The following is a 17916-nucleotide window of genomic DNA, read 5'->3' as shown; positions in this document are numbered from 1 at the left end:
TTGTGAAGTGATGGATATGTTAATTAATTTGATGGGGAGAAGTCTTTCACAATGTATACATGTATCAAATCATCACGTATGCTTTAAATATCGTACAACTTTGTCAATTATACCTCAGTAAAGCTGGAAATAAAATAATTGTCTTTTTTTTTAATTAACAGGATTGACTTTGAGGTTATTTAAAAGGTTTTGAGTTGTACAGCACTTGATTCTTTTGCTGCATTGTGGAAAAACCTCTTCAGCAATGATTACTTCAGAGCTACCGGTGTTACAGTAAGTATTACAGTTTTCTTATTTTTTTTTAAATGACCTTTTTGTGTATGAAATGCATAGGTTTTCTGATAGTTGAGCAGAATGTCTGAAATCAAACAACTGTTAGATTGTATAATTACTATATCTGTGCATGGCCCTTGCTATCGTAATATCAATATTTTTGTGGTATTGAGCGAAGATGTTACTCTCCTTATCAGGGGTCAGCACACTGTGACCCATAGACCCATAGACCAAATAGACCAAATCTGGCATGCTGCTTGTTTTTTATAAATAAAGTGTTATTGGTACAGAGCCATTTTTATTCTTTCACAAATTGACTGCTTTTGTGCTACAAGTTGTTATAGAGAATGAATTGCCTGCAAAGTGTAAATATTTTGTTGGGCCATTTACAGAAGTTTATAAACTCCTATCCTATGTCATACTGTTTCTCCAACATAACACTCTCCCACTTCCCCCACCTTCTTTTTCTGAGATTGTGATTTTTGGGCCATTCTGGTTGCATTGGCATTTCTGGTAGCATCTCATTAGATTTGTTGGAGTTGTAGGATGGATCTAGAATTGGGTCTTATTTTGTATTCTTTGGGAAATACAATCAGTGTAGTAGCAGATACTTTCCCTTTTGTAGGTTTCATCAAGATGCAAATTAGGACTCTGCATACTGTGATCCTGCATGAGAACAGTGGTTTAGATATAATGAAAGTGATCAACAGTTTATGGAATTATTTATATTTTTATTGCCCCTGTTCATTTATATACCTCTTTCCCAAGAGATTGCAGGCACCTTTTAATTGGTTTCCTGGCCTTGTGTTTTTCCTTCAGGTATCTAAAACAAAAAAACTGTCTGAATTTCTTGACCTGCTTGAAAAACTATCAATACCTATCTTCCTTTTTTCCCCCAAATATAGAAGATAAAATGTAAGCCCTTTCTAATTACTTAACTCATGTATCTTAATACTTCTTAACTTAAAGAATTTTGGGGGTCTCCGCATAATATTTTCTTTCTTTCTTTTTTTTTTTTAATCTTTGTCCTGCCAGCAGTCCTGCTCTTACCTGGCATGCTCACTAATCCTATAGGTGTTAGCTGATGTGTCATGCCTCCAGCAAAACTTTTCTTTTCCCTCAAAGTTGGGGTAGGTTTCCTCCTGTGGTCCTGTAATGTTCTTTGCTTTTCTTCTAGCACCATACTTAACATAATGTTTTATAACCCTTGTTTCTGCTTAAACTGCACTTTTTTATCTTATATTATTAGGTATTTGATAGGCCCATTAGAAGTATGTCTTTGATTAAATACGGAACAGAGGTTGTATTTAAATACATGTTGTATTTAAAGAGAAGTTACATCGACACAATAGTATTTAACATCATTTTTTGGTAACTGAATTTTTTTCATTAAAATGTAAACCTGTATTATGATTATGGGTAGTAGATAGTGGTGATCTGTTAGGTAGGTAAATGAATTTTGCTCTCCATGTGTCAGTGGGAGATTGTACTCTTGGTCAGTTGAGATCTAAGGAACATTTATTGGGGGCATACAGTTCTCTGAGGATTTTGACATATATTTTAGCAGCATATGTTACCTTCTTTAATCCAGCCAGCCAGCAATACCATGTCTGCATTGTAATGAAAGGAAATACATTTCTCACTATTTGTAAACTTCAGTTTCCGTCATTTATAAAGTGAAGACAGTATATTAGAAATTGATCTCAGTGTACCTGGGTGGCTCAGTTGGTTGAGTGTCTGACTCTTGATCTCAGTTCTTGATCTCAGGGTTAAGAGCCTAGCCCCATGTTGGGCTCCATGCTGGGCGTGGAGCCTACTTCAAAAAAAGAGGGAGAAAAGAAATTGATTCTCTACAGTCTCCTCAAAAACAAAAATATTTTGACCCATCAGTTCTTAATGTTTAGTTCAGTAATGATTATTATAAGTAGACACAAGAAAGGTAATTCTAGTGAGTGACCTTTCTTTTTAATTTTTTTGTGACCTTGTTATTTCTTAGCTTACTTAGATATTATTATCACTGATGAATTTGTCACCTTAGTGGTGTTAACTGTTAGGCATTGTAAAATATTGTCAGTTACCACATATTTTTATATTCTGCTACATAGTACAGTATCTGAAGATATGTTAGGTTCTGGGGCGAAAGAGCATGTAGTAGAGATTCAGTCCATGTTGTCGTGAAGCTTATATAAATAGGTATTAATGAAATAATCACAAATACATAGATCTGCCATTATGGGTGCTAGGAAGGTACATTAGAGAATTTTGTGAGAATTTTACCACATGCCTTGATTTAGTCTACTTTTCTATGGAAAAGACAGTTGAGCTTAACTCTGAAGCAGAGGAAAGGTTTGGAAAGAAGAAGATATAGGGTATTAATTTCAGGTTGAAGGAATGGCATATACAGAGACCCTGAGTTAGGAGGAATCATGGTATATTTGAGAGACTGAAATAAAACTGTTCTACCTCTTTTTTCTTTTTTCAGGGTTGGGGATGGAGAGTGACATGAGATTAAGGCTTGTGAGTAGAGTGGGGCTATATCATACAGGGACCTGCTTAAATGATATTAGGAATTTTGAGTTTTTCTTCATAGGGACAGTAAGAAGTCATTTTAGGATTTTAAGAATGGAAGAGATGCATGGGAGAGATTTAGAAAATCACTCTCAGAGTCGTATAGTGATTATTTGGGAGGGGCAACAGTAGAAGCAAGGAGACCTATTAGGAGGAGAATATTGCATACTGGAGTGATTACAGTGCAAATGGAGAGAGATAGACAGAATTTAGAGAGTTTAGGGAATAAAAATTCATTCTTATAAGATTTGATTTGGTTCTTCCATTCTCTTAACTTCTGTCTAGTAGTATTATAAATGTGAACATTAGCCATTGGCAGGGTTTTTGTAGTTTTTTTTTGTAGCAGTTGGTCAAAGTTTGAATTTTTGATCAAGCATTCTGTGTCTGTTCTAGAGAAAAATATGTTACTATGTAATAAGAGTTACTGTACAAGGACAATTGTTTTAGCTCTTTAATAGTTTAAAGCTAGAGACAATCTTAAGTGCTCACTGATAGGGAAGTAATTAAATAAATTTCATATGTATTATGAAGATTACTATTCTGGAATTCTATGTACTTGTGTGGAAGATTCCTATTAATTAAAAAATTTAAAACTGAAATAGAAGAAGAAAGTAAAACAATAAAATAAGTAAATAAATCATATTTTGGTATGTATAAATATAAATAATTATGGGAGGGTAGTGGTCAAACTGTTATTCTTCAGATTGGGATTCAGAGTTAGGGAGGGTGTGGTAATATGAAACTCTTCCTTGTATTCTTATATCCTCTCGATTGCTTGAAGTAAAAAAGATTATATATGTATTCTTGTATATTCTAATAAACACACATACATATACTAATTGGAATGTATTAGTAATTTGGTAATAGCCATCACCTTTTAAACTGGCTGCAGTTGGCAGAATTAGAAAATAAATTGGACCTTTCTCTTTTATCAGTAAAGTCTAGTGCTCAAGGATAAATTATTTTCATGAATGGGTTACATATTATATGCTAAAACAAACATGTTCCTATAGTTGCTTTCTGATTAAAGCATCAAAAGCACTAGTAGATTCTGTCCACACAAGAGAAAAATAAAACATAGTATTTGAGATAGAGAATTCAGGTTTACCTTGAGATCTAAGTGGACTGTGCCACTTAATAGGTATGTGACTATGGACAAGATTATCACATTTTCAGATCTTTCATTTGTTTGTATTGATATAATATGTTTTCTTATGAGGTTTTTGTTCATGTTTATTGTAGATAATGTATATAAATAGCACACAGTATATGTAAACATACTCTATTTGGTCTAAATTGAGGAAAAATGCAGTATGATTTATTATTCTTTAGTGGAGATGAATAAGACGAACTAGATCAGGAATTGACTACTACTAGTGGCTCAGATTCCTGCTTTTCTGAATATTATTGGACTATAGGCATGTCCATTCACTTACATATTATATATGGCTGCATTCAGGCTATGATAGTAGAGTTGAATAGTAGACAGACTTTAAGTCCCCCAAGCCTAATATATTTACTGTGTAGCCCTGGACTAGATCAATATTATTTATAATTTTAATTTTATTTTTTAAAAAGTTTTGTAAAAACTTTCATTCCAGTATAATGAATATACATTGTTATAGTAGTTTCAGGGTAAAATATAGTGATTCAATGCTTTGTGAATCCCTTGACTGATTTTTATAGACATACTTATTTTACTGCTTCCTACTTTTATTACTCTTGCTTTATGGTATTTCCTTTCCATTCAGAAAGTCCCCTTTAACATTTCTTGTAAGGCTGGTGTAGTCGTCATGAACTACTTTAACTTTTGTGTGTCTAGGAAACTCTTTATATCTTTTATTCTCAATGATAGCCTTGCTGGATCGAGTATTCTTGATTGCAGGTCTTTTCCCTTCAGCACTTCCTTTCAGTGGCACACTATATTGTGCTACTCTCTTTTGGTCTGCAAAGTTTCTGCTGAAAAATCAGCCGATTGCCTGATGGGGTTTTCCTTGTATGTAATTATTTCCTTTTCTCTTGCTGCTTTTAAAATGCTCTCTTTTTCACTACTTTTTACCATTTTAATTACTATGTGTCTTGGTGGGCACCTCCTTGGGTTGATTTTTTGTGGAGCCCTCTGTACCTCCTGGATGTGGATTTTTGTTTCCTTCCCCAGATTCAGGAAGCTTTCGCTATTATTTTTTCAGATGAATTTTATTCCCCCTTTTCTCTCCTTTCTTTTTCTGGGATCCCTATAATGCAAATGTTATGCTTATTGGTATCACTGAGTTCCTTATGTCTTTTTTTTTTTTTAAGATTTTATTTATTTATTTGTTAGAGAGAGAGTGAGAGCACACAAGCAGGGGGAGCGGCAGGCAGAGGGAGAAGCAGGCTCCCTGCTGAGCAAGGAGCGTGATGCTGGACTCTATCCCAGGACCTCAGGATCATGACCTGAGCTGAAGGCAGATGCTTAACCAACTGAGCCATCCAGGAATCCTGCTTGAGTCTGTTTCCATTTATTATCATTATTATTATTATTATTCTCTCTCTCCTATTCAGCTTCATTGCTTTTCGTTAGTCTGTCCTCTGGTTTGCTGATACATTTGCTTCCTCTAGTCTACTGTTTATTCCCTCTAGTGTATTTTTAATTTCAATTATTGAGTTCTTCATCTCTGATTGGTTCTTTTTTTATATCTTTTATATTTTCTATCTCTTTGTTAAGGCTCTCTTTGAGGTCCTCTACTCTTTTTTCAAATCCAGTGAGTATCTTTATGACTATTACTTTAAATCTTCTCTCAGGCATATTACCTCCATTTCATTTTAGGTCTCTAGCTGTGATTTTTGTCCTGTTCTTTTATTTGGGTCATATTCCTCTGTTTCCTCATTTTTTCTAACTCTCTGTGTCTTATGTTTTGTCTCTATGTTTTAGGAAAGTCAGCTACATCTCCTTCTATTGAGTTCCCTACAGTGCAGTGTCCCCTATTCACCCAAACCTTTGGTTTCAGGGGTGTCTCCTGTGAGTGTTTTATGCAGCTTGCTTTTGTGGCTGAGTTGCATTTGCCTTCAGTCTGGTCCTCTGTAATGGCTCTTTCTGCCTGTTGTGGGCAGGGTTTGGTTCTTTGTTATTAGTGTGCCTGTCTGTGTGGCCTTGGGATTTAGTTAGGTCAGGACAGGCATTTGCCAGAGCTGCGGTAGCACCAAACTGCAGGGTACTCTCCCTGTGTTGACCCATGAGAAGCTTTCATTGGTGGGGAGTGCCTGCATCAGACCAGCTGTCTACCTCCAGCCCATTGCCTGAACTGCAGTCAAACTGGTATGTTGGTTTTCTTCCCCTTTACCCAGGGCAGGAGTCATGTTAGTCCCTGTTGGGACTGCTTGCACATTTCCCTGCCTGTGGCACAGCTTTGGATAGACTCCTGTGGAGGCAGGGCTGGAGGGGGTGGGTCCACAGGAAAGCATGAAGGTGAGAGAGCTGTTTTAGCAAGCTAGATGGAGAGTGTGTTTGTACTGGTTCTGTATGTGTCCATGTATCTAGGCTGAGTGATGGGGAGGGAAATGACACTTGCCAGCTCTTTTGTTCTTGGAGAAGTCTCCCAAAGATCCCTACCCCTCCAGCATATGTTCTGAGATTAGTAAACAAATCTCCCTCCCATAACCCAAGTCGTTTTTCAGACTGCTGCTTCTGTTCTGTATCTCCCTGGGGCTGTATGTTATGCTATTTGTTATGCTATTTCATGCCTTTTTTTTTTTTTTTAAAGGACAGGGACTCTGTTTTCTATTGCCCTCTAGCTCTCCCAGAGGCAGCCTGCTGATTTTTTTAAAGTTCCTGGTGTTAAGCCCCAGCTTAACTTGCAAAGTTAAGCTCCTCTGGTTTTTAAAGCCAAATGTTATGTGATTAATCTTCCTAGTGGGGGTCCTCCATGCATGGGGTGCCTGGTGTGCCTGGTGTGGTGTCTGTTCTACTCTCCTGTCTGTGCCTTTGGCTTTTCCTGCCCTCTCAAGGACAGTCCTGTGGGTCTGTATGGCTCCCAACAAGTCTTTGTCCTTCCTCCCCTCTTTGATGTGGCCTTTTCTCTACACTTACCTGTGGGGAGTCTGTTGGTGACAGTCTTTTGGTTGTTTTCTGGGTTATATAATCTTGATGTTGGTGTTACCTAGTGTATCTGTGGGTTGATGTGAGCCTAGGATCCTCCTGTGCCATCTTCCTCAGAAATCTTTTTTCTGTTTACAGTTTTAAATACCAGATCACCTTTGAAGATTTGCAAGTAAGGAAATATGTGATGTTAAGAATGTTACTGGCAATATGTCATATAGAATGCCTTGCATGAGGGAAATAGAAATAGATAAGTTGAGATTAATTCAGGGATTGGTGATTATTGTACTCATCATGGAAAGAATTGGAGAATTATATGGAGGATAACTTGGGAGCACTTGCTAGCTAATGGCACAAGAGGAAGATTGATACGATTCTAGGAATATGAGTAAGACAGGATAACTGTGACCATGATAAATTTGCATAACAACTTAAAGTACACTCATGCATTAACTAAATAAATCAATTAATTATATTGCCATGAGCAGAGAGCTAGAAATAAGTCAGTGTTGGACTTAATTTTTATATGTGGTATTTGGTGAATTTGATGTGGCATTCAAAGAAGCATGTTACATGTGACTTAAAAATCTTGAATTATAGATGATCCAGGTCTATTTTTAAAATTTTTTAAAATTTAAATTCAATTTAATTAACATAGTGTATTATTAGTTTCAGGGGTAGAATTTGTGATTCATCAGTTGCATATAATACCCAGTGCTCATTACATCATGTGCTCTCCTTAATGCCCATCACCCACTTACCCCATCCCACCTCCCACCTCCCCTCCAGCAACCCCAGTTTGTTTCCTGGAGTTAAGAGTCTCTTATGGTTTGCCTTCCTCTCTGTTTTTATCTTATTTTTCCTTCCCTTCTCCTATGATCCTCTGTTTTGTTTCTTAAATTTCACATATGAGTGAAATCATATAGTAGTTGTCTTTCCCTGACTAATTATTTTGCTTAGCATAATACCCTCTAGTTCCATCCATGTCGTTGCAAATGGCAAGATTTCATTGTATGTATATACGTACCATATCTTCTTTATACATTCATCTGTCAGTGGACATCGGGGCTCTTTCCAAACTTTGGCTATTGTGGACATTGATTGCTGCTGTAAACATTGGATTGTGTGTGCCCCTTCAAATCACTATTTTTGTATCCTTCTGGTAAATACCTAGTAGTGCAATTGCTGGGTCATAGGGTAGTTCTATTTTTAAATTTTTTGAGAACCTTCATACTGTTTTCCAAAGTGGCTGTACCAGTTTACATTCACATCAACAGTGTAAGAGGGTTCCCATTTCTCTGCTTCGTCTCCAACATCTGTTATTTCCTAAGTTGTTAATTTTAGCCATTCTGATTGGTGTTGGGTGGTATCTCAGTGTGGTTTTGATTTGAATTTCCCTGATGGCTAATGATGATGAACGTATTTTCGTGTGTCTGTTATCCATTTGTATGTCTTCTTTGGAGAAAGGGGTGATCAGGTCTGTTGATAATGTGTTGAAGTGATAGAAGTTATACATCAACTGGATGAGATCTCCCAGAGAGTGTGGTATAAAGGGAAGAGTAGCTGACACTGAAGAATTGAGCTTTATGCAATTGACACAAAGAGGAAATGATATGAGAGCATTCATTGAAGGAGATGGAGAAATAATAGATTGTGTGTTGGACTCCCCTTTGCTGTATTCCCTTTGTTGTATTTGCAGTTTTATGCATATCCTTTATACTGTTAGTAACATAACATTTAGTGAAGAAGTTGTTGTTCATACTATCTATATCTTTTCAGTGGTGTGCTAGAGTCAGCCTGTACTGTCCTGGAGAGCTGAATATTAAATTTCCAGGAATTTCGTTACCCAGTTAAATTAACATTGTCATTATAAAAATATAAAATATTAATTTTATGTACTTAAATAAATCATATTAAAAATAAAAGCAACAGATCCTCAAAACTCACCACTTTCTTTTTTTGTTTTTTAAGATTTTATTTGAGAGAGAGAATGAGATAGAGAGAGAGCATGAGAGGGGGGAGGGTCAGAGGGAGAAGTAGACTCCCTGCTGAGCAGGGAGCCCGACGCGGGACTCCATCCCTGGACTCCAGGATCATGACCTGAGGTGAAGGCAGTCGCTTAACCAACTGAGCCACCCAGGCGCCCAAAACTCACCACTTTCTAATTAGTTTATGTGTTACTGTTTTCTATGTTTTTGAATTTTTTATTTACACCTATTCTATTTATATGGTAGAAATACTTTTTAGTGGTGCACTACTACTGTTCATTACTTCTCAAGTCTGTTGATATCACTTTGGCAGTTTGAAATTGTGGTAGGAATATTTACATTATGAAAAGCAGTAAACACTACAGATCAGGGCTCAATTTATTGTTTTGTCATTTGTCTGTAGACCTAAAGTGATGAAGTTATTGTTAATAATGCAGATTAAATTTAAAGGTATATCAGGTTTATAGCTATTATAATATATAATATACTTCCTCTCATAATGAGGAAGTATATTAATCCTTCTAGTATTTGAGAACTGTTACTGATTCAGTAAGAAGTTGCCCACACCACTGACTGATGAGTGAAGTTCTAACAAATGTCTTTGTCATTTCACTTGTATCCTATTCATTAAGTGAACAAAATTATCAATGATCTTTCATTTCAAAACTGTGTTTGTTCATCATTTGCAACCAAAGGTTAGGTATGGATACAAGAATAGCAAAATTATCATTTTATGTGAATTGATTAGTTGTATGGAATTTACAATAAGAATATTGTGTATCTTTTTATTGTCAGTAAATTGTTATATATCTTTTATATCAGTAACATTTTTAATCATATTTTTTTGAAGAGCCAGTTGTTAAACTTTTACTAGCACACTGTTGACTTTCATGATTTTTAAAAAATGAATAAAATTCCTAAGACTTAAATTTTTTGTATTGATGAATTCATTTTTTACAACTGAATTTTCATTTATATTTTGTATAGCAACTGCCATTTCCAAAGTCATTTCCTTCTCTTTGTTTATCTATCAATTTGGGGATTCATGTCACTTAATGTTATGTGATACAGGCAGGAAGGATAACTCAGTTTCCTAAAAATTTTTTCTGGAAGTGGAAGAAAAAACACTTCTTATCAGCCATATTCCAGGAGGTAAGGAAAGTAGTGGAACAGAACTGCATTGTATGTATGAATTAATTTGTTCGCTAAAATAATATATCACATTTTCTAGGGACTCAACTAATGAAACTACTGCCCATTCTGATGCTGGCAGCGAACTTGAAGAGACAGAGATCAAAGGAAAAAGAAAAAGGGGTCGTCCTGGTCGGCCTCCAGTATGTATTATACTTCTTTGTTCTTGTAATGGTCACTGAGTAAAGGGGCTTGATATAAGCTGTTCGTTAATTCTAGTTCTGTTAATACTTTTTAAAAATTTTGGTGGCATATTAGAGATTCTTGGAAACTTTGCTTCATGAATTGGATTGACAGTGATCAGAAAACAAATTTAATTTTAGTATCTTTTTTGCTCTCCATGCTTCACTTGTAAATAAATTATGATCCATATAAAGACATGGAGAAGATGATTAATATGAAATGAGATGTAGTTAGTTATGACTTCCCTGAGTTTTAGATGCAACTCTGATTTCTTATGAGCTCTTAAGTGTGCATTTTGGTAGTATTTAGTTTGGGATTTTGGCCCAGTGTCAATATATTCTCATTGATACATGATTGAGAAGTTTAGAAGAACTCTGGCTATCCATACTTTGAGAGGATATCTTTATATATTTTTGAGTACACCAGTCATCATTCAGTTTAAGGTAGCATAAGCTCTCAGACAGTATCACTCACCATGTCAAGGGTTAAGGTTTGTACTGTTCTGCACTTGTTTTTATGATACGCTTTGGTATTGGCAATTTTTTTCTATTTTATGAAAGTTCTTATTATGAAAAATTTCAGTCTCCTTTTGTGAGAAGCATAATACTATAATGAACTCTCCATATAACCATTACCCAGCTACAGCAGCTATCAAGTCATGGCTAATCTTTCATTTCTCCACCCCGTATTTCCTTCCCATTTTATTTTTAAGTTATGTAGACATCATTCCATCTGTAAATATTTCAGAATGCATTTCTAAAAGATACAGGCTTGCTTTTTCTTCTTTAAAATTCTTATCATTGAAGTATAGTTGACATATAATGTTTAGTAGTTTCAGGTGTACAACATAGTGATTTGACCATTCTGTATATGATGCAGTGGTCACCATGATAAGTGTAATTACTACCTTTCACCATACAGTGTTAGTACAGTATTATTGACTGTATTTCCTAAGCTGTAGTTTTTATCCTTGTGACTAATTTAGTTTGTAACTGAAGTTTGTACCCCTTAATCCCCTTTACTTATTTTGCTCACCCACCACCCCCAACGCCTCCCCCTGCCCCTTTGGCAACCACCACTTTGTTCCCTGTATTTATGAATCTCTTTCTGTCTTCTTTGTTTTTTAGGTTTCACATATAAATGAAATCATATGGTATTTGTCTTTCTCCATCTAACTTATTTTACTTAGCATAATACACTATAAATCAATCCATGTTGTATGGATGTCCATCCATTTGCCATACAGATAGAAAGATTTCAGTTTTCTTTATGGCTGAATAATATTCCAACGTGTGTGTGTGTGTGTGCGTGTGCACGTGCACGTGTGTGTGTGTGTGTGTGTGTGTGTATCCTGTATCCATTTATCTATCAATGGACAATTTAGGTTTTTTCTGTATCTTAGCTATTTTAAATAATGCTGCAGTGAACATAGGGCTGCATAGATCTTTTTGAATTAGTCTCTTCATTTGCTTTGGGTAAATACCCAGTAGTGGAATTACTAGGTCATATGGCATTTCTATTTTTAATTTTTTGAGGAACCTTCATACTGGTTTTCATAGTAGCTGTACCAGTTACATTCCCACTAACAGTACATGAAAGTTGCCTTTCTCCACATCCTTGCTAGCACTTACTTGTTTTGGTTTTTTTTTTTTGATACTGGACATTCTAACTCGTGTGATGTGATACCTTATTGTGGTTTTGATTTGCATTTCTTTGATGATTATTAATGTTCATCATCTTTTCATGTGTCTGTTGGTCATCTGTATGTCTTCTTAGGAAAAATGTCTATTTAGGTCCTCTGCCCAGGACTTGATTTATCTTTATTTAACAATAAATATCATTATCATATCTCAAGATACAAATATTGTATAACTATCACCAAATAACAACTTTAAAGTTTATAATCATTTCATAAATATTATCATTTTTAAGGTATAGTTTGTTGGTTTGAATCATGATGCATATAAAATCCACTTGTTGCAATTGATGGTAATGTTAATGGTAATATTAACCAGTTATTATAAATATGTCCTTGCGAATTTTTTTTATATTATTGCTATTCTATTCATGTTTATTTGCCTCAGTTTTTAATTAACCTCAGTGAATCTTCATAACCATTAATTTTCTAGCACAATCTTAAATTTAAAAAAAGTTAGAGGGATGACTTCTACCATTTTCTCTACACTCATATATTCCACCTTTATTTAAAAGGAAAAAACTGTGGAGGAAAAACATACATTAAAATCACTCTTTATAATACTTCTCAATTTTGTTAGAATATTTGGTGGTAGGGGCGGCTGGGTGGCTCAGTCGTTGAGCGTCTGCCTTCGGCTCAGGTCATGATTCCAGGGTCCTGGGATCGAGACCCGCATCGGGCTCCCTGCTCGGCGGGAAGCCTGCTTCTCCATTTCCCACTCCCTCTGCTTGTGTTCCTGCTCTCACTGTGTCTCTCTCTGTCAAATAAATAAATAAAATCTTAAAAAAAAAAAAAAAAGAATATTTGGTGGTAGAATATTCCTTATGAAAGCATTCTGCGAAAAGTGAAAGAGTTTTACACTTGGATGCTGGAGACTATTCTAGTTCTCCTTACTATCACTGTATGATTTTTCTGAGGCTATAGGCAAGTTACATTGTTTTCACTAGGATTCAGGAGTTATAGGTGCAAATTGGAAGTAAGACTAAACTTGCTTGAAGGTTGGAGAATGAACTGCTTATATGATTACTTACTTGAATTTGTTTTCCTCCAACTGAAATTCTTAACTTCATAAGATTTAGATTAAGTGCTTCCCTCTTCAAGAACGCCTTTTTTTTTCTAAAGAGAATTTATCACCCCTTCAACGAGCTATTATGTTATTCTTTAGAACGTGTCTAATTTTGATGTGTCTCTAGCTGCATTCCTATAATATTTTTGCTTTTCTTATTGAAAAGGAGTATGCATATCCAAATTTAGCTCTTCTGTGGGCAGAAATATGATTTAGTTTTTACTAAAATTGCTACTCCATAATCTAATAGGTAAATAGTACATTTCCATCCCATGTTTATAGAATTGAAGAAGAGTTTGCCAGGATAGGATAGTGCATTCTAGAGACTTGTGTTAGACTTTAGTCCATATTTTCATATGTACCTACCCAGTTCATGGGTATCTATACTTACTTCCACCTGACTCAAGCCCATTTCTTGATCTTGAAAACAACACAACTTCCTGAATTTCTACCCTGGCTTTGCACTAAGCTGATGCTATTTATGTCATTTAATTGTAACTTCAGTACTATGAAATAGTCTTATATGTAGTTTACAAAATAGAAAACAAAAGTATGAAGTGGTAATTTGACTACAGTCACACACAGCATACAAGTGGCCTAGCTAGGGTTTGAACTCGTATCTTAAACTCCCAAAGTCTTTCTATCAAGAATTCCAAAATGCCAAGCTATTAATTTGTATTGAGAGGTATAGTTGTCAGAATGATCAGATTTGCATGTTCTCCAGTATCTGTTCTGAAGATTGCTTAGACAGTTTTAGTCAGCTGGCTCCATTTTGGATAATTCTAAGTTTTGATTGATACGTGCTTTGTTTAGCTGTTTTAATACTGTTTATATTTTTTAAGAGACTTAATGATCTCTGATTTTATTTGTTTACTGAGCCATATGAATATAAATAGTATAAGGACTTTCTGTTATGGGTAGTATTCTTTTCATTTTTAAATTCTTACGGGGCATCTCATTATTGGTATTTCTTTTTGGTATACTATTATTTCAGAGACTTGTTTGTTATTAAACCACTCTTATAGTTTCCTAATTCAGATTCGTAATTGTAGCTCTCAAATGATTAACGATCTCTAAACACACACACTTTCATGTTAATACTAACCCTTTGATTATATTAACAAATAATAGACATCATTTCCTTTGTCAACACACACTACTCCCTTGGTGATCACATCCAATCTCATGACTTTAAATACCATGTATAAGTTTATGTCTCCCAGATTTGTGTCTCCTGGCTGGACTTTACTCTGGACTCCAGAGTCATTCAAATGTCTGTTTAGTTTCTTCCTTTAGATATTTAACGGGACCACGATGTTTAAAAACCAAACTCCCAAGCTGCCTATCCGCTGCCCACCTCTTTTCAATAACGGTCGCTTCCACCCTTTAGTTGCTCAGGCTTTAAACCTGTAGTCATCTTTGACATTTTCTTTCTCACCGGTATTCAGTATATCAGCAAATCTGTCCAATCGATTTTCAAATTGGGTCAATAATTTTTTAGTACAAAACTGGTTTAAGCCACTATCATATACTTTTGCTCAACTCTGTCAGGCTTGCTCCTTGTATCAGGGCCCTGTCTCATCTTCTTATTGTCACCTTCCCTGAAGGTGATATTTTAAATTGCAAATCCTCACTCCTACCCAAGGAGACTTACACACACATGATTGTGTGTGTGTGTGTGTGTGTGTGTGTGTTCCCCTCTCTCCACAACACTTGATTTCTATCTAACATAGTAAACATTTTACTTAGGTATTTATTGTCTGTCTTCACGTACTAGAAGATAAGCTGCATGAAGGTAGGGATTTTTATCTGGTTTGTTTATTGCTGTGTAGTAGTATCAGACTTTCAGTAAGTATTCTTTGAATATATGAATGGTGTTTAATTTTGTTAAATTGTCACTCTTTTTCCTCTAGTGTTTAAAATTCTTTTATTTTGAAATAATTTCAGAGAAAATTTGCAAGAATTCTACAAAAAATTTCTGTGCAGATTCTTCATACAGATTGTCCACATATTAGCGTTTTGCTATGATTGTTTTATCATATTTTCTTTTCTCTATATACACACATTAGATGTAAATATATATTTTTATATGTAAACCTGTACAGTATCCTTCCCCCTTATCTACAGGGGACCCCCAGTGGATGCCTGAAACTGCTGATGGGAACAAACTGTATATATACTATACCTATGATAAAGTTTAATTTTATTTAGTTATTGAGAGAGAGCACGTGTGCACACAAGTGGGGGTGAGGAGCAGAGGGAGAGGGAGAGGGAATCTTAAGCAGGCTCCACACTCAGTGCAGAGCCCTACATGGTGCTCAGTCTCATGACCCTGAGATCATGACCTGAGCTGAAATCACGAGGTGGATGCTTAACTGACTGAGCCACCCAGGCACCCCAGTAAGTTTAATTTATAAGTTAGGCATATTAAGAGATTACCAACAACTAAAAACAATTAAAATAATATACTGTAATAAAAGTTATTTGAATGTTGTGTCTCTCTCAGAATATCTTATTGTAATGTACTCACCTTTCTTGTGATGATGTGAGATGAGAAAATACCTACATTATGAGATGAAGTAAGGTGAATGATGTCATTGTGTCATAGTGTTAGCCTACTATTGATCTTCTGATAAGTCAGAAGGAGGATCACCTGCTTCTGGACTGTGGTTGACTGCAAGTAACTCGAACTGAGGAACGTGAAACTATGGATAAGGGGGTCTGTTATATTATTTATCTATTATTACTTTTTAAGTGTTTGAGAGGAACAGACATGGTGCCACTTTACTTCCAATTCTTTAGTTATGAATTTACTTAAAATCAAGGACATTCTCCTACATAGCCAGAGAACAAGTATGAAAAGGAGGAAAATAATATTGATATAACACTATTAACTGTACATTTCATTCAGTTTTTACTGGTTGTCCTAGTAATGCCCTAAGGACAGAAAAAAAATTGTTTCTCCCTGGGTCAGAATTCAGTCCAGGATTTCATTTTGCTGTTAGTTGTCATGTAAATCAACACATCTGTAACCTAACCTTAGTCTCTGGTTTAATGTTTTATTAAGGATTTTGTTTTCTTTGTTCTATTCAAATAACAACTTGGACTTGTATTCTCAGAATTATTTAACTTTTACATTTGTCTTGGCTGAAAAGGAAAGGTAAATAAAAAGAGATACAATTTTTACTTTAATTTCTATATATTCATACACATAGATGGAGAGTATACAAAAAAATACTAACAAGCATCAGAAGAATAGGGTAACAGGTAAATTTGTAAGAGTTGGATCTCCTAAATTACTTGGTACTTTTATGTAGAATATTATGAATTTCATGACATTTAAATATTTTACATAATTTTTAATGGCTTTATGGTATTTTGTACCAAATTATTTAATTAATCCCCCATCATCGAACATTTATGTTAAAAATTCTTCATTAATCTAACCCATACTGACATAAACTATCTCACAAATACATTTTCCATGTGGATATAAACTTTCCCAAATAAATTTTTCTAGATCCTTTGATCTTTTTTTAAATTCTAAATTTTTAAAATTGGAGTTGGTCAGTCAAAAAAGTATGCCATGTTTTGAAAGCTTTGGATGTATATTATTGGTTGGCCTTTCACACAGCAAAATACACAGCATTACCCATCTTACTGTTGATTATAGTGATTATTAAAAATTTGCTTGTTTCTGAGTGGTGTAAAATTTTAACAATATGTTTTGAAATATTGATCATTTGTGTTTCTTTTCTGAATTGCCTATTTGTCATTTTCTATAGCTCTTGTCTTTTTATGTTTCTAAGAAACAGTAATCTCTTTATAAAATGATTTTTGTAGCTTAAGCCTACACACTTTTATGATCATTTTTGAAATGTATTCATCATTTGGACTTGTATCTCCTTTCTCAAACCAGCTTTGTTGCCTGTTACTAATTTTTCATTTAATATTTCTCCTATTGACCAGTTTTTAGTTCGGACTTCCTTAAGTTTGTTAAAACATAGCACAGTTCTCCCAGGAACTCACAATTAAAACGTGACTCACCATTGAGTTACCTTATCCCCCCCTTCCTTTCCCTTTCTCCTATCTAATTAGACTCCAATCTGATAAATTTTTATTTCCCAGTGTCTTCTACATCTGTCTCTTCTTTTCCTTTTCTCAATTTCCTTTTTTTAGGTTTCACTTTATAGGGAGTTTGAACTGTTACCTTCCTACCTTTAGTAGGAAGTCTTTTCCCTTTTCAGTTCCATTTTAAAAAATATTGTCAAGTTGACCTTTTTTTAACTTGGTCAGATAACAAGAAGTGCCTTTTTGTTGTGAGTTACGTTCTTCTAACTTACAACCTAATATTTTACTGTGTTTCCTTATTCTTAACCTTTCAGTCAGATACATTTCTTTGTTCTTCTCTGTGTAGGTGTCTTGTGCTTTCCCACTTCTGTACCTGGTGTTTTTTTCTTTCTGGAATCCTTGCTTCCTAAATTCTGTTTATGCTAATTGTACCAGTTTTACTAATCCATTAAGTCCCAACTGGCAGCTCATCTCTTCTGTGAAACTTTCTCTGGTTACCTGTTACTGGAAATCATCTGTCCTTTCATAAAACCCTTCCAGCACTTGCCTTAAACCAAATTTCCATGAAATATTTTTTAAATTTATTCATTTTTTAAAAAGATTTTATTTATTTGAGAGAGAGAGAATGAGAGAGAAAGAGAGCATGAGAGGGGGGAGGGTCAGAAGGAGAAGCAGACTCCCTGCTGAGCAGGGAGCCCGATGCGGGACTCAGATCTCTGGACTCCAGGATCATGACCTGAGCCGAAGGCAGTCGCTTAACCAACTGAGCCACCCAGGTGCCCTGGAACATTTTTTATATACTGTA

The 17916-nt window shown here is 35.1% G+C and overlaps 1 protein-coding gene across 1 annotated transcript in view; it reads left to right on the top strand.

Moving 5' to 3' along the window:
• Window positions 1–17916, top strand: part of STAG1 (stromal antigen 1) — a 419741-nt gene that overhangs the window by 116493 nt on the left and 285332 nt on the right. The window contains exons 2-3 of the mRNA XM_027584268.2: window positions 162–273; window positions 10136–10238. Of these exons, the coding sequence (XP_027440069.1) occupies window positions 245–273; window positions 10136–10238 (132 nt within the window). The 5' untranslated portion in view covers window positions 162–244. The remainder of the gene's footprint in view (window positions 1–161; window positions 274–10135; window positions 10239–17916) is intronic.

This window comes from Zalophus californianus, chromosome 1 (genome assembly GCF_009762305.2).
Source record: "Zalophus californianus isolate mZalCal1 chromosome 1, mZalCal1.pri.v2, whole genome shotgun sequence".
NCBI lineage: Eukaryota > Metazoa > Chordata > Mammalia > Carnivora > Otariidae > Zalophus > Zalophus californianus.
This window is presented reverse-complemented; position numbering and strand designations above follow the sequence as displayed.